The 18,663-nt window shown below is 35.2% G+C and overlaps 1 protein-coding gene across 4 annotated transcripts in view; it reads right to left on the bottom strand.

Moving 5' to 3' along the window:
• Positions 1–18,663, bottom strand: part of UTRN (utrophin) — a 472,601-nt gene that overhangs the window by 258,918 nt on the left and 195,020 nt on the right. For all 4 annotated transcript variants that reach the window (XM_045544518.1, XM_045544519.1, XM_045544517.1 and 1 more), the window contains 7 exons: positions 18,267–18,458; positions 17,232–17,404; positions 14,339–14,489; positions 12,925–13,100; positions 8,664–8,796; positions 7,236–7,385; positions 4,355–4,430 (listed from right to left, as the gene is read on the bottom strand). In XM_045544518.1, coding sequence (XP_045400474.1) covers positions 4,355–4,430; positions 7,236–7,385; positions 8,664–8,796; positions 12,925–13,100; positions 14,339–14,489; positions 17,232–17,404; positions 18,267–18,458 — 1,051 coding nt within the window. The remainder of the gene's footprint in view (positions 1–4,354; positions 4,431–7,235; positions 7,386–8,663; positions 8,797–12,924; positions 13,101–14,338; positions 14,490–17,231; positions 17,405–18,266; positions 18,459–18,663) is intronic.

The raw sequence follows: 18,663 nt of genomic DNA, 5'->3' as shown, positions 1-18,663 counted from the left end.
TAGATTGAGACATTCGCACAGACCAATGGAAGAGAAGAGCCACAGAGTGGAGGTGGCAGAGAAACCTGATCTTGGCAGAGGCTGAGGTATAGATCAATGAGGAAGAATTTACTGTTCAATAAATGATGCTGGCAAAGTGGTGACCCATGGCTGGAGCAGGGAAATGATGGGGCAGATTTTTAACCTCACATGCACCATAGGTAAATTAATTCTTGGTGGGTTAAGGACCTAAATATGAAAACCAAAACTGTTATTAAAAATACAGACTATTTTTATGACATCAGAGCACTGAAGGAGCTCTAAAACAAAACACAAAAAAAGAAGCTATTAATAAACCATGAGTTTTTAAGAATTCTGAACAAAGCACCATAAGTAAAGACTTTAAAAGCCTTTGCAATATTGAGGGAGACAGTGTTTGCAACGCACAGTCCAGACAAAGAATTAGTAACCAAAATACTTTCTATAAAACTCAAAAATAGTACACAGACAATCCAAATAAGAGGAAAACAAGACAGGCAATAAACAAAAATATGGAAAAAATGTTCAGCTTCACTGAAAATTGAGAAAATACAAAGTGAAATGAAATACCCTGTATCCCCAGGTCGCAAGTCAGCAAAGTGACATCTGGGAAGCTCTGGGTTTCTGCAGACCCTTCCACGGGGTCTGGATGCCTAAACTATTATCATCATCATAAGAAGTCAGTTGCCTTTTCATTCTCCCCCAAGTGTACAGCAGTGGTTTACCCAGGGCTACGTAACAACTGATGTCACAGGAGACCAACTGCTGTGGCAGATATGAGAATCCAGGTGTGTTCTAGTAAACCAGACATTTAAGAAATCTTGAAAAATGGAAAGCAATGTCACTTTTCTAAGTTTTTGTTTGTTTTGGAAAACAAAGGTTCTTATGTTAGAATGTCATAAAAATATATTATTTTTGTTAACATGATGGATTTATTATTGTTATTTTTAAACAGGTTAATAATCAAATTATTTTGAAATTTCATTCTAGTTAGGTAAATATAAATAGATATAACTCATACAAACAAAAGCTCTTTGGGGTCAATAATTTTTAAAAGTGTAAAGGGGTCCTGAGAACAAAATGTTGGGTTCCGGTAACAATGTAGAGCAAGGAGAACCCACATAAACAGCCAGTGGGAGTGTGAACTGGAACAAGCAGTCTAGACAGCACTCTAGCAGCTGCTAGTGAAGTGGAAGGCACCCATATCCTACCACCCAGTGATTCCACCACTAGATATTTACCCTATAGGCCGGGCACGGTGGCTCACGCCTGTAATCCTAGCACTCTGGGAGGCCGAGGCGGGTGGATCGCTCGAGGTCAGGAGTTTGAGACCAGCCTGAGTAAGAGCGAGACCCTGTCTCTACTAAAAATAGAAAGAAATTATCTGGCCAACTAAATATATATATAGAAAAAATTAGCTGGGCATGGTGGCGCATGCCTATAGTCCCAGCTACTCGGGAGGCTGAGGCAGGAGGATCACTTAAGCCCAGGAGTTTGAGGTTGCTGTGAGCTGGGCTGATGCCACGGCACTCACTCTAACCTGGGCATCAAAGCAAGACTTTGTCTCAAAAAAAAAAAAAAAAAGAAAAACCCTATATGTGCTAGGCAATGTTCTAGATGCTGCAGGTGTGGCAGTGTACAAGGGAAAGTACCTGCCCTTATGGACTTGCATCCTGGTGGGGAAGATGGAAATATGTTATGAAGTAAAACCAACGCAAGAAGACAGAGACAGGCAGAATGAACATTGAATGTAAGTATCTTGGCATGTTTGAAACAGCAAGAAGACTAGTATATTTGAAGCAGAATAAACAAAGGGAGAAGTAAGAAATGTGATTAGAAAGATAGGAAGCACGCAGATCATGCCTGGTCTCCTGGATCATGATGAGTCTTTGGAACTCACGTGGATGGAAGTGATTAAAAGATTGTGAGCAAAGAAGTGACACAATCAAACTTATGTTTATAAAGCATCACTCTAGCTGCTATCAGAAGAACAGATTATGGAGGTACAGTAAGGCAAGAATAAAATCAGGATGATGAGTTAAGAGAATATTCCAATAATACAGATGAAAGATGAGGGTGTTCAAGACCAGAGAAGTGGTTGGGATGGGGCATCGGACTGACACAACTTGCTGGTGGATTGGCTATGAAATCCAGAGAAGAATGAATCCAAGCTTATTGGCCTAAAGACTGGCTGAATCATCTACAGTTGAAAATATGTCTATAGTCATAGGACTAGTAAGCACAGCTAGAGAAAAGAATGCTGAGGATTGTAGTATACATCCATGCAATGGAATACTGTACATCAATTTAAATGAATAAACTAGAGCTACATGTATCAAAATGTATGGCAACAGGAATAATTCAGTAGAGCAGGAGAGAAAGAGGATAAGTAAAAAGCCAAGAGAAGATGTGATCCACAGCACAATCAGAGAAGTTGGTCTTAGAAAGGAAAATGGATAACTCCCCCTCTGAAGAGGGAGGAAGTATATAGAGTATGTGGTGTACAAATGCAGGTGGCTTGATGGATTCTCTGGTGGGAAAATGAAGATTTTGTCTGACAAAAGGGGTTTTTTCTTTTAAAAATGAGATGAGGTCATTAGTTGAGAGATGGGTGACAAGGAGTACTCAGAAGAAAGTACTGTAGGATTATCCGCTAGCACTGAGTGCCTATTCAAGATGCATAGTCATAGCTTTGCAATGAGTATAATCAGCAAGAAGCTGGCATGGATGAACCTCAAAAACATTATGCTAAGTGAAAGAAGCATTGTATGATTCCACTTATGTAAAATATCCAGAATAGATAAATCCATAGAGACAAAACGCAGATTGGTGGTTGCCAGGGGCTGGGAGGAAGAGGGAATGGGGAGAAACTGCTTAATGAGTAAGAGGTTTTACTTTAGAGAGAGAAATATTTTGGAACTAGAAAGAAGCAATGGTTGCAAAACATTGTGAATGTACTAAATGCCACTAAATTGTTCACTTTAAAATGGCTTTTATTTTTTAAATATAATTTTAAAAAGAAGAAGGAACTGAATTAAAACATCGTGCAGGAAGAGAATGACACACTGAGATTAGCTTCAGGTCTCAGCCCTGCCCCAGGGAGGAAGATCTTGTTAAGAATGCACTGCCAGTCTAATGGAAGGTGTAGTTCTGCTCTCAGCTGTTTGTACTTTAAATATGCATTTGAATTTTCCCTGCTCCTTTGCCATAATGACGTTTAAAAAGTAAGATAACCCACTATTATTTTATAAAATGCATCAAATCCTTTCCGTATGATTATGGAGTTGAGCTTGCTTTTGCAAGGTAGCAGTACTCAAATGTCAATTCAAGTGTTTTGTATATTAGTCAAGAAACCCGATCAAGCCCTTAGTATTTCTTGTACAAGTTACTGGGAAATACAAGTAATATAAAATGCAATCTTGGCCCTCAATAAGCTTGCAAATCTCAGAAAACAAAAAAAAAAGAATCTTGTCTTGCATCATTTTTTCCAATTCCTGAAGAAAATGAGAAGGAAAAGAAGAAAAAGAAGAGGAAGAGGAGAAATAAAACGACGAAAGAAGAGGTGGAAGGGGTAGAGGAAGAGGAGGAGAGAGGAAGATAGGAAGCAGAGAAAGGAGGAGGGAGGAGCAGGAAGAAGAACCAGCAGCCGAGTAAGTGGGTAGTTAGGGTTAACCACGTTTGGAGTTTTGCTGGGTGACAGCAGGGGAAGAGCAGGGCAAGATGGTTCGGGTGCCCTACAAGGCAGTAGTGACAGTGGCTGTGGTGCAGCAGCCTGAGATCTAATCTGGACAGAGAGAAGGAAACAAATTGTGAGAAAATACTCTTCTATCTCTACATCCAAGTTAGCAGTATTTGTCAGTAAAATGCCTTCCTGGGATGGAGAACACTTCTAAATCCCCATCTCCCACCTGTTTCCAAGGATATCTAAACCTTTTGTGTCTGGTCATGATCAGGTGTGATTCCACATGCCAACCAAGTGCATGTCAATGTTGCGGGTTATAGCTGATTTCCTAAGAAGCCACATGGACCCAGAAAGTCAGTCCATACTTGTCCAGCCTGGCCTCTCCGCTTCCCTTCAGCAGGACCTGTGGATGCCCTGGTGCCATCTGGTCCAGGGAAACGCCAGTCTTCATCTACCAAGAACAAATGCATTGCACACACCGTGCAGCCAAGTATGCCTTGGGTTTAAAGAAGACATTCTTTTCAAACAATTAAAAGTAGAATAGCAAATAAAATTGTATGATGTTTTTATAATTCATATATGATGCTCATATCATAAAATTTTGTTATGTTGATTAAAAAAAAAAAACTTTGTTAAGGAATAACTGTTTCTTACCAGCAATCCTTGGCTGTGAAACAGAACAGGGCTCCTGGATGCGTTCCTTTGGTGTGCTAGGTACTTCTCTGCATATCTGTTGCATCAGGCCAAACAGAAAGAGAAGAATACTATATAAATAAAGATGACCATATTTTCAAAAGAGGAGGTGTTATTCTGAATAACGCCACAGCTCTTCTTCCCCTTAACAACCTCATTATCCACACAGCCCACCCCACTGACATTGCTACCTCTCTGGCTCTTCTGAGTTTCTTTTGCTGGCTTATTTTCCTCTGCCTGTGCATCAAATACCAACATCCTACATGGTAGGTGTTTTGATCTTCTTACCTTCCACCCTGGACTTTCTCCCTGAGTCCTGGCTTCCAGTGGTTTCATGTACCAAATGCAGTTTTGAGAGACTGAAGACCCCAAAAAGATATCTTCAGTCCAGCTCTTTCTATCAACTGGATATTTAGACATGTCCAAATCTGAATTCATCATCTCCATCTTCCCTGACACCCACTGTGTAAACCTTTCTAACAATTCAAACTAATCTTTCTATATCCATTCTTAGGATCACTCCATCCATCTCTACAGCACAGCTATAGTAATCTTTCAAAAACATAACTTTCCTCTGCTTAAAACCCACTGATAGCTGCCCCCTACCCTCAAAGTAGTGAATTGTTCTCAAGATGAAGCTCAAATCCCTTGTAATGCAATGTGAGGCCTCCAGGATCTGGTCTCTGAGAACCTCTCAGCCTTAAACTCTGTGTTGAGCTACTTCCAGGAACCAAACGCACTTTGCTCATTCTCTGTCTCCTCCAGACCCTCTCACTTGCTGCTGCTCCTTCCTACTATTCTTCACCTCACCTATACTTATTTATCCTTCACAAATGAGCCTGGATGTGATCTCCTCCATAGAACCTTCCATGGTTACCCTCAAAGCCAGGTAGGTACTCCAGCTGAACGTCCCCATGGCTACCTGTGTGTTATAACTGCTTCTCTACTTGTCTCACTCATGATAAGCTCTTCGGCTTAGAAGCAGTGCCATACTCTGTTGTATTCCCAGTTCTTAAAACGATACCTGGCATAAAGCAAGAATCTAATAAAAACTTAGTAAGTGAATATATGAATGAATTCTTGCATGGATGAAATAGTCCAGATAGTATTTCCCAAAGTGTGTTTGTTGAGATTCTCTGCACAATAAGCATTGTTTGGTCTTAGACATTCATAATACACCAAAGTGAACTATATTAAAATCTATGTGAAATCCTGTAATGACAGAAGCTTTAGTATTGCCTAAATTAGTTACCGTGCCTTTTTATATACAATACCTACTGGCATCCTTTGTGTTAAATAAATATGTGTGCTTTGATTGCATAGGGACAAATTGAGGCTGGCAAGGGACAGAGGGGCCCATGTGTCTACAGAGGAGTGTAAGGGAGAGAGAGCAAGCAGATAAAGTCAGAGAGACAGCAGGGGGCCAGACCATGAGGGGCCTTCCAAGTCACAGCAAGCATCTGAGCGAGATGGAAAACCATGAGTGGTGACCTAAATCTGTCCACGCTGGCTGCTTTGTCTAGAAGAGACTGACAATGGGTGAAGAAGGAAGCAGGGAAAACAAGGAGGACACTGCAGTCATCAAGACAAGAGATGATGGTGGCTCGAAATAAGTTAGTGGCAATAGGGGTCGTGAGCAGCAGTCAAATTTATAATATTTTTTGGCCTACGAAAAGTTGAAAGAATTGTATAGGAAATAGCCTTGTGCCACCTGACATCTATAATTGCCAAACGTTTGCTACATTTGCCTTATCATATGTAGCCATCTGGCCATCCATGAACCCACCTATGAAGCAGATACGGATTTTGAAGAAGTTGATGATGGTGACTCCAGGGTATAGTTTTTGGTTTGGGGGTTTTTGGGGGGGCTTTTTTTGAGATATAATTTATACACCATAAGAATCACTCCAAGATTTATGACCTAAGCAATAATAAGGATGCAACTGCCATTAACTGAGATGGGAGATGTACATTAAGGCACAGGGGGTGGGGGGAGGGATGTCAGGAGTTCAATTTCATATGTAGGTTTGCGATACCTATTAGACATCCAAGTAGAGATGTAGAGCAGGCAGTTGTATATGCCAGTCAGGGCAGGGCTACAGATGTGTGAGTAACAATGATTCATCAAGGCAGTAATTCTCAATCAGAAAGATCAGATCAATAAAGCACCTACATCATTAGATACAGGATAATGGCTACCATTTTAAGAGGATCAAGCAGAGAGAAAATAACTGATATGGAGTCCGTCCAAACCAAGGGCAGAGACATACCAATTCAATGTTCCACTCAGACCTCATACTCTGATATGGCAGGTACCAGGGCAAACTAAAAAGAAATCTATGACTTCATCTACCCTTAACTGTTTCAACTGTGAAAAAGTAATGGCATGAGGGAAAGATATCTTAGTCATATCTGTAGTCATAGGCCATTACATTCCAGTGGAACCTAGTAAATACATATTGAATGAATAAAATCATTAAAAATAAACATACATGTATGATAATTTATGTGCAACATCAGGAAGGTATTTTAAGGTCTTCATTTTCAGAATATAATCACTGGTACTTTATTGCCTTAGTACAACATATATTATTATTTAATGTAGTATATAATGTATAAATCCCCTAGGACAAAGAATACCATGTAAAATAGAAGGTATTCTTCGAGAATACATGCTTCTGTCTATGAGAGATGAAAAAAATAATTGTAAACATTAGTCAGCATTAGTAAAACGTGCCCATATTTGGATATACTTAAAAGTAAAACAGTTACAAGACCCCACTTCTTGACAACAAAGTCAATAAAAGTAAGAAATGTGTTATAGTAACTCTGTACACACAACCTTATTCCACGTAGTATTTACAGTTCTTAAGCTTTCTGAAATTTTATCTCTTTCGTTTAAACTCAAGCTTTTATCTGAAAGCATTTCCAATTCAGTTCTATTCAGCCATTTGAGTTTTTCAGCTTGCACTTCCATCTCTTGGGTTAAGTCCTAAAGGAGTCAGAAGACAGGTGTGGTTAGAAGGTTGTCAGATGGGGAAAGTTCAAGAATTGTATTAGAAATCTCTTTGGAAAGTAGTCTTATAAATATGGATTTTTAATTTCTTAAATAAAAAATTGAACTCATGTTGATAAATTGTAACAAAAAGAGAATGAACACACACCTTCAATGTGCATTTGTGTGTGCACATGCACAAACACACTCCCTGGCACCCTCTCTGTCTCTTAATAGCATCATAGTATATCATATTATATTACATTTACATTGCTAATTTAACATTCTGTTCTTATCTCCACCTTGCTACCCCATCCTAATATACTGTCCCACTCTTTGTAACTCTCCCCAAGTTGTTTACAAAGGGGACATTCCAAGAAAATCATTGAAATTTTTAGATAAAAAAAGAACAAACTTGTTAGATGTGGTCACATGTTAAAAAGAAAACTTAATAAATGTTTGCCACATAATATTTTTCATCATTATGAAAGGTCTCTTTCCCCAAAATGCTTCAACCATACTCTGTTATAAACAAAATCTCTCATCTAATTAGTAAATATCCTCTCATGTATACTTTTATGCATGCACGTGTGTGTATATACACGTATACACAATTGCTTTTTCTTTAATAAAAATAAGGACACATTATGCCTATTGTTCTGCAACAAGTATTTTAATTTTTAGCACAACAAATATGAGAGTTTATGGATATAAAACTCTGTGAATATTTGGATATATTACATATTCACATATCTTTATGTATTTTTACAGATTGTATACATATACGACTATAAGCAATTCTTGTTGGGTGCGAACCCACAAAGAAAATGTGTTGATTAATACAATCATGACACTAAGTCTACAGTAAGCTACAGTGAGTTACTCTGAAAATCAGTGTTTTCTTGTAAAACTCAATTTTATAGATAATAATCAGTAATTATCTTCTAAATCTAAAAGCAAAAAACTATACTCTACAACCCCATTATATTCTAAAATGATAAAGTCAGTTCACAATATCCTAGATCCTTTGGTCTAACAGTGAGGCCACAATGATTTGTTCTTTTTATGTGAGTGAAGCTTTACCTCTGCAAGACCAAAATTACAGCTGCTCTTTAAAAAATAAAAAAGGATATTCCTCTTGTAAGTCCACCACATTTACCACAAAGTACAAAGCTTCCTTCCCTTTCTTCTTCAGTCATGCAATATCTTATTCTTAAGGGTAATGTTTGAGCATCAAAAGGCATTGGCAAATACAGAGACAAATAAACCACTTACTGTTAATTCTTGCAGGTTTTCTTCCAGCTCAGCAGATCTCTTTTGCAAAGCATTCTCGGCCTTTGTTAACCAACAGATAATCTCATCTAGCCTATTTCTATATTCAGTCACCTGCTTACTTTCTCCTTTTAGCCTAAAAGAAAACATTATTGAAAAATATTGAGAAAAACTATCTAATTAAGGAGAACATTATATATTTGCTTTAGATATTCCAACTAAACACTTCCCTAAATAAATAATTCCTAATAATTATTTTAGTGTGTATTTTTAAGTGAATCTTAGTGTTATATACATTCTGCAGTACTAAAAATTGTTTAATAATAATAGAAGAAAAAGAAGAATTTTTCCTTAATTCAAAAACATTGGAACTAAAGAATATTATCCTCTTTCATCATGAAAAATTATATAGAAACTTAATACAAAAAAATTTTTAAGTTAGATACCACTGTGCAACATAATAGAAATTTTTTTTAACATGAAAAATGTCTTTATCTAAAATAATAAGGAAAAACACATAATTCTCTTTCAGTACTCCATGGAGATAAAAAGCCATCATTATATGACATGTTATTCACATTAGGTGGCAACTATTACTCTACTTTATTCATAGGACAGAAAGAATAAGAAGAAGGCAAGGTACTGAGAATTGGAAAATTGTGTAAGTATTGGGAAAGACAAAAAAAATTTAAATTTGGTTAGTTCATTATAATAAGTATTATATTTGAGTATAACACCAAGTTGTAAAAAGAGATGTAGAAAAAAAAGCAAAAGTTTTAAATGATCCAAGTAAAACAGTAAAATGAATATAAAAAAAGAACTGCCTTAATTAGATCTTTCAAATGTAAGAATAACATTTATAAGAATATAAACCATCTGTCAAAAGATAGGAATATGATTAGAACTCATATGACAATAAGATTATATATTTTTAAAAAAGGATTTGAAAGCTATTAAAAGCTGGGTGGTATCATTATTTTTATAGCTTCTATAATTAACTACTAACTTAAAAACAGAATGCAACTTTTAAATGAATTATATTGTGTCATCCCAAATAAGAATTTATGTTTTTTATGGCTATAACGTTTTGTTTTTAACCACAAAAGTCCTAACATGATACTGTAATATATGTAATAAAATATTAAAGAATATATATTAGTGCAATATATATAATAAAAATTAAATACTTATATATTTAATAAAGTCAATAATATTTGAGAGTATTATAATGTTTAAAAAATGAATGAAAATCACTACAAAATCATAATTCTTAAGTATCCACCAGGAAAGAATACTACTTCAAGATTTAAAAATAAATAAACCAAGCAATAGTACTAATTGTTAAGACTATCAGCAATAAAATAGGTACTCGACCCTCTGTATTGAAAAGTATTTAACTTGTATTGAAAAATATTTAACTTAAATAACATTTTGAAAACACCCAAAATACTTTTATGGGTCTTTTGTTTCAAAAAAAAAGTTGAAATTTAAATTGCCAATGTTTCATAATCATGATTAATTTAGTACTTTGAAAATAGAACTATCAAGCAATTTCAATAAGACATATTTGAGTCACTCAACATTTTCATCTGCAAACTAGCTAAATATAATCTGCATTTTAAATGTTATCCCTAAGAGTAAAAACAAATTATAAATTCATGTTCAAACAGTAGATAACAATTGCTCATTAAGGAATAACACCATAAGTTGCTGAACTATGCAAATATTTAACTACAGGCATTCAATACAAAAACAAATTGAACTATGTGATAATTCTCAGTGACTCTGATAATAGTGCACACACAAGCTCTTCCCAGGTGGTCCCCATTTAAGACAGATTCCAAACCTGAAGTCAAGTTTAACATGAATTTATGAAAATAAATATTGCTTCAGTTAAAATATAAGATGTTGGGGAAGAGATTCACTATTCTTTTCACTTCCCAAAAATGAGTTAAATAAGTATTAGCTTCACCTTGTTAGTTTCAGGAGCTATAATTGGCACACTCTACAGAGATCCATTTGAAAATCGTTAGGAAAACTTCTGCATTTATTGTTAATACCCTGCCAGGAAGTACATGTTTTTCTTTAAGAATGCTGAGGAGATACATCATTTCAAGCTAGAAGAATTCTACATACAAACTGATTAGTGTGACATATAAGATCTTATGGGACCTCAGCTTCAAATCCTACCTCGCTGGTCCCCTGAACCCTCCTCTCCATCTGATCCACTGCAGATCTCTCACATGGCCATGGTATTCATGCCTCCCACGTTTGCCTATTCTACAACTTTTCCCTAAAAGGCCCTCCCTGGAAGATATTTATGGGAAACTGCTATAAATGCTTCAAAAAACAGCTTCAGTATTTCTCCTCTATAATACCTACACATTCCACTCGCCATCACACCTGCCTCTGTGACAACACTGTACCTTCCTAATGATGTTTTCTTCAATTATTTTCTTCTTAGTCTCTTAGTTCCTTAGTCATACTTATGTCCCCAGTGCTAAACACAAGGCTCAATAAATATTGATCAAATCAATGAATCTATCATTGGCAAAATGTAGCAATAAAATGCTTGGGGGGGAAAGTTCTAGGGTAACTTACTTTCATAAGAAATAGATATTTTAAGAGTTTATTATGAATAGTCAGGGCATATACATTTTATGAACACTATCTCATTTAATCTTCATGACAGTCCTCTGAGGTGACAGAGTTCTCATTTACGGAGAAGAAAACTTTGCCAGGGAGCTCTGTGGTCTTCCCAAGTTTGTGCAGCACCATATTTGGGAGCGCAAAATAGCACCATCATCTAGTTTCTATGAGACCCTGGGCAAATTACTTAACTTCTTCTCTCTCTGACCCTCAGTTTTCAAAGCTGTACAATCAACCTAACAGTCTCCGAAGAGGGTAGTCGTGAAGAGGCTATGCGTGCAAAGTGCCAAATACTCTTTCTGCCACATGGTAATCTTTCAACCAAAGCATATAAATTATTTGTCTCTTACCAAAAAACAAAACATCATAAATTTTTTAATAAAAAGTGACTATAGGCTACATCATACTTGAATATTTTAGGTTATATTATAATGCTGGACTTGATAAAGTATTCAACATTCCTTCAACAAAATAGCTTATCACTGAAATAATGCATCATCTACAGTATTAAAATTAGCAGAAAAAAATATCTTGGACTTTTTAACCCAAAACTACCAAAAACAAACAAACAAACAAAAAGATCATTAATGAGATGAAATAAATTAAGCAAAGGAGGAATCGCTCATTAATTTTTTTTTTTTTTTTTTTGAGACAGAGTCTTGCTCTGTCACCCTGGCTAGAGTGCCGTGGTGTCAGCCTAGCTCACAGCAACCTCAAACTCCTGGGCTCAAGCAATCCTTCTGCCTCAGCCTCCCAAGTAGCTGGGACTACAGGCATGTGCCACCATGCCCAGCTAATTTTTTTTTCTCTATATATTTTTAGATGTCCATATAACTTCTTTCTATTTTTAGTAGAGATGAAGTCTCACTCTTGCTCAGGCTGGTCTCGAACTCCTGACCTCGAGCAATCCACCCACCTCGGCCTCCCAGAGTGCTAGGATTACAGGCGTGAGCCACCACGCCCGGCCCTAAATCTTAACTGTCTCAGAAAATAACCTCAAATAATTTTAAATCTATAAAATATGGATAATGTTGAGTATTATATTCATTGGTAATAAAACATATTTGCAACTAGAAGATGCCCTAATAAATTCTGGGGCCTTGTAACATAATGTGACATAAAATTAGCAATAATATATTTATTATATTATATAAATGAAGAACTTTATTAATTGCAAAGCACTGACATATATGGATAGAGTACAGCCTTTAACACTAAGAATAATGTGATCAGAGAAATTATGAATGTAGGTTCAGTCAGGAAATAAGCAAGGGGAAGGCCTCACCTTGAACCCAGACCTTCAGACCAGAAGTTTGGTGTGTTCTTTCAATTACTCAAATTTCCCACCATAATCATTGTTTCATAATAAACAGCCAGAAATAAAAGGTATAAAGGAGCTTTTTACACATATGATATCTGAGTAGAAAAGTGAGACTATGGAGAACCTAAAAATACAGTTAGGGGAACCGTGGGCAGCAGAGGTTACGAATGCTAGTAAAATCCTTATTGTAATATCAGACAATAAAAGAACTTTGAACTCATCGAACTGTATCTTAAAAAATTCTACCTAAAATATGTTTATTCCTGTGCCCTCAAACGATCACGGTTAAATCACCTGGGTTGCCTATCCATCACTTCTGCAATGATCGCAGTCCAGCGTTGGTTTAACCCTGCCAGCTTTTCTTTCAAGAAGCTTCCATCTGTTGGGGAGAGCTTCTGGACAATCCTATCCCCAGTTCGATTTAGTGCTGCAAAACTGGGCTGGTGGCTACTGATGCCCTCTTCGAGTTCCTACAATCAAGCACAACTCAAGATTAATGCCACTACTAAATTAAATGTTCTGATGCAATGAATCCACCTAAGGAGTGTGACAACCATTTATGCATTAGAGAAACAAATTCCTGGAATGATATTTTACGTTCATGAAAAAGGCATTTTAAAATAATTTAATTATATTTCAATGAATACACTAAATGAAATCTATTTGGAAATCCAACCCATCCTCATCAATATCATCAGGCAAAATATAGTGAAATAGAAGATCCTAATAACATAAAACAATTAATAGCTGTTTACATTAAAGCATAAGCATCAATCATGTTTAATTGCTCATCTTCTTCCAAATAAGTGCTTGAAAGAATCTCTTAAAAATATATATATATATATATATATATATATATATATATATATCCCCATATACCCTTACATCCTACCATATATCAGTAAACCTCAATGTGCCTTTACTGAGACATTACTTCACTGGTCTGCAAATTTTCAAGTAACAGGTGAAAGGGATAATTTAAAGTCAAATTTAAGCACTTTAACTCTGAAAAGAACAAAAATGCATTGACACGACTCTAAGAAAAATATTAATAAAAGCATTCTCTTTAACTTCTCAAGAACTTCCTACATAAAACACATTTTTAAAATTTAATAAAAGAGAAAATATTTTTAACAATGGTAAAATTGAAATTTTATTTGCTTTCTACCATTATTTTTAAAGACCTATTGTTATCAGCAGAACTGACTTGGCAATTGTGTTATATTTTCCCAAGACTGAATTAGACTTACATGAGCAGCTGCCCTGTTATAGCTCAAGAATAATTTACTTTTATGATAACTATCAACGATACAAAGAAAAACAAGATGCCTATGAGTTTAAGTACAGAAAACAAAGGTGAGGTATGCATATATTTTTCTGTCTTTGATATAGTCCTGGGTACAAAATATTACAAGTGTTAATCTGAATATAAAATTTAAAAAACAAAGTTTTTTTTTTCATATTTGCCACTAAAGAGCATTTTTTATTTAAATTTCTTTAAAATTCTGATCAAAAATTCTACATGACTAATTTTTCTTAAAACTTTGAAACTGGAAATTAGAACTGGACAAAAATTATAAATTCTTTATAGGCTCCTGAAAAATTAATATATTTGGCCCCCACTTCTGAAACCTGTTTTAATAGCCAGATGCCAAACGCACATGCAACCTTTTTAGCAGACACCCCTCCTCTGACAGAAAGCACTCACCTGCTGATGTCTCCTGGCTTTCTCTAAGTCCAGACTACCACCTGGAACACAGGTATCAACCAGCAACTCTTCAGCTTCTGTTATCCACTGTGTGAGGTCATTAAGGTCACAGTGGAACTGTCTCCATTCTTCCACAGCCCTATCAAAACAACTAGAGGACAACAAACAAAATAGGTTTCCAAACTTCCCAGAACAGCCCAGAAGCAATTTTTCTAAAAAAAGAAATTCAAATATCATTTAAACTGAAAGCTCTCAAATGAGTGAATTCATAGCTCATTGCTCTACAAGACCAATTTTCATAGTGGGTTACAGTTACTATTAATAATTCTTATTAGAGAAAAAGGCATCACATCAAGAGCAAAGCAATCTGTGCACACCATCACCCTCCCACCTCCCTCTCTCTCACACTTACAGGTACACAACACACACACACACTCACGAACACACTAAGGCAGCTTTTTAACTGAGAAGATTTAGTCTTCTCTGGCTTGGAAAATCAAGATTGATTAGCTGTAGGCATGTTAACCTACCCAAATTTATACACTTAACATTTAAATACCATGAATTATAAAATATGATTAATTATTCCCTCAGGAAAAAAAAATAATGCTGTTGTACTGCCAGAAAAACATTGTCAGGCAGAATAAAACCCAAAGGGCCAAAATACTTCACAGTTTTCTGATACTCCTTTATCTCTATGTTATAGACTGAACTGTGTCCCACCAAAATTCCTATGTTGCAGCCCTAACTCCCAATGTGATCATATTTGCAGATAGAGCTTTTAAGGAGGTAATTAAGGTTAAATGAGGTGATAGGGTGGGGCCCTAATCTGAAAGGACTGGTGTCTCTACTAGAAGAGGAAGAAGCCCCAGAGAGATGTCTCATGTGAGGACACATCTAGAGGGTGGCCGTCTGCAAGCCAGTAAGAGAGGCCTCACCAGAAACCAACCTTGCTGGCACCTTGATCTTGGACTTCCAGCCTCCAGAACTGAGAGAAAATAAATGTCTGTTGTTTATGCCACCCGGTCTGGGTATCTTGTTACGGCATCCCTGGCAGACTAATATACTTTGGGTAGCGACTAATCCTAAGTGTCCCATTTACCTGAATACAGCACAGTACAGAAGTCCATGCAAAGTCCAGGTTAGGAATGAGAAGAAAAGCTACTGAGATCTCTCTGTAAACCCAACTCTTTTAGAAATGAAATAGAGTAAAACCTCAGTGCTTGTCATATTCCAATACACAAAATATAGTAAGTATAAAAAGGAAAAGCTTTATAGGATTAGAATCATAAAGAATTTTTTTTTATCTTTTTGTTTAGAGTAGTAGAGCTGGGAGAGGTTTAGAAGAGATCTCTGAAATTTTAATAATATTAATAAAATTTTTATTTGATATAATATAATAAAAGTATATTATTACTTTAAAAATAATAAAATGGTCTGTGACTTCAGTAACCCCTAAATAATGCTTATCTTGCTTTCTTCCAAGAAAATTATTTTTAAAATTCAGTTAATATTTGTTGACTGCCCACAGGGAAGCAACTTTCTCTCGGGCATGACAAAAATAAGAGCACTTCAAACAAAACACTATGAGAAGATATTAAAATATTCATTATTGTTCATAAAAATGTGTAATAACTACATAACAATCAAGATTTCCTATTTTTGAGAGACTGCAATAATGAATAGAAAATATTACTAGACAGGCTGTTCCAAAGATTTAAAGACTTTGAATGTAAACATTAAACTTAGAAAAGATCAATATCATCATTCACAGAACATTAAGTTTCAAATAAATCTAAGCAGCATAGCTATGGATTAAATTGAAAAGAGCTATACAAAAGGATGCTCAGGTAGAGTTTGCAAAGCCATCACCAATAAATATATTTAAAAAATATTCAAATCTCAGTGATAAATAAATGAAAATAAAACTGAGATGCAATCTATCACTATAAGATTGGCAAAATTAAAAAAAATAAACGAAAAGCCTGCCAATGTTAGCAAGGGTTCAAAAACAAGGACACTTTTAACAAATACTCTTTGGCAGGGGTAGAGTAAACAGTTTCATGATATAATCCAGAGCCTTAAAGTGTTATTATTTTTTAACAAATTTGTCTTCACCTAATAATCAAGCCTAATAAAACTACAGATAAAGATGTACGTAAAAGAATATTTTCTAAATGTACAAAGAGATAATTCTTAAAATCCATACAAAGGAATATACCAAAGGCCTTTAAAAGCTATCTTCTCAAGAATTGTTTAGTCACATGAAATTCTACGGTAAAATATTAAAAAATGAAGAACATGATGCCTAGGTTTTGCGTGTATGTCTCCAATGTATTATTCTGTGTTAAGGTTCCTCTTATACAGTACTTTATATCCGGCTATTTCCTATCTTATCTGCCTCTTTACCACATTCACAGCTACTGGCAAAAATCTTACCAGTTTTTATTTCTATCTATTAATAGGCCTGGTCAAAATCTAGTAAGAAGAATGCTCAAAAACATTCTTTTAAACAGAAGCTTATAAAAAGGGGTCTGGAGTTATATATGGATTCTCATTTTCTGTAGCTATCTCTGTTCTTCACTCACATTTATCACCAAGTGTACAGAGAAAGCGGATATTAATGAAAATCCTTATTTAAGTTTTCTTAAGAAAATGGACACTATTTAAATGCTAGAAATTAGAAGTACTTACATACCATTAAGATGTTATCTCATAAATGGCCATCTATATGTGATCAGACTCCTCTTTCTTTAAGGAATTGTACTCATCACAATTTATTAAACCAGAGTATATTACAAGGATGTTCTCAATGTGCACAAGACCATTTCCATGGCCCATGAACTTATAGGCATTGCTTAAAAAATGAAATATTAATTTTATTTACACATACCCTTTACGATCACTGTACATTCTGTTAACTCTGTCCCACTTTGCATTCAACTGAGTAAGAGTATCTCTGATCTGAATGGCTTCAGGTCCAGAGGCATCAAGAATAACATCTGGTTGTTTTTCATGAATGACTGCAATCTGCTCTCCAAGTTTATCCAGTTGGTCTTTGATATTCTAAAAATATATTATCATACATTAACAAAACCCAGCAAAGTAACAAAAAAAGAAATCACAGATGATCAAAAATTTATACTATATAAGATTCATTTAAAATAATAATGAGGCCTAATAACTGTTGCTCATGAAAACTGGCAAGGCTTAGAAGGAAAAAAAAGAAAACCCTATTATTGGCCAAAGTAGGAGGAATGCCACATAATTTACTAATGGCAGGGGAATAAAAATCCTCACAGACGTTCAAAGTAACATTTGTACATGACATATGAGAAGCTTCATTAACATTCTCTAAAGGAAATGAAGTGTTTGAAGCTGGAATTATTTATATTTTCAAATACCTAATAATGTTAGTTTAAATGACAGAAATGAACTACCAAACCTATAAATCTACCAGTGATTTTATTGTAACATTATATTTAAATGCAATCAAATTATACAAAAATGCCTTAATATAATTTAACAGATTTTTAATTTATAATCAAGATGGCATTCCATACCTCAACAACTGACCAATCTTAAAGCATTATAAATGGCCTGTTAAATGCTGACATTTTACGTCAACTGACAATCAGGTTTACAAGACAGGAATATGGTCTGTGTCTGATTTTAAAAAAAGGCTCTGGATGTTGCAAATAATTAATAACTGTGCACACTTAAAAATCCACACCCACCTTTAAAAAATTAAAACTTTTTGATTATATTTTATTGGAGAATACAGAAAAGGTTTATTATTCATATACATTATTAATTCCCTGGAACAAACTTTAAAAAATACAGACCATCTAAGTAGGCACAATAACCAATTCCTTGCTTTATTTCTACATTAACTACAGCCATTCAAATGCAAGGCTGGGAGATTCACCTTCAGAGAGTCTTCCTGAGAAGAGAAGTCTTCATAGGTTGCAGTGTTTAGCTCTGGAACATTAAGTGATAATTCAACATCATCCATGGAAAGTAAAATTCTGTCAATTTCAACCAGATAATCTGTGGGGAGAGGTGCTGATCGAATCCCAGAAGCAAGTTGACCTGTTTTCCTTTGTTGAATAGGGACTGCCTATAAAAACATTTTTTAAAAATATTGAATATGTCATAAAATATCCCCACAATGAGTAAGTAATAATGACTCGAAAAAAGTATAGGACTATTGTGTGAAGGAATTCAATACCATGAACCAGACTCAAAAAACTTTGTTTTAATTTTTTTTTAATTTCAAACCTGCCTTCCTACAGAAACCCTTAACAATCTTTATTCAAATTTTC

The sequence above is a fragment of the Lemur catta genome, chromosome 2 (genome assembly GCF_020740605.2).
Source record: "Lemur catta isolate mLemCat1 chromosome 2, mLemCat1.pri, whole genome shotgun sequence".
In the NCBI taxonomy this organism is placed as follows: Eukaryota; Metazoa; Chordata; class Mammalia; order Primates; family Lemuridae; genus Lemur; species Lemur catta.
The sequence above is the reverse complement of the archived record's forward strand: the minus strand, read 5'-3'. Positions and strand labels throughout refer to the sequence as shown.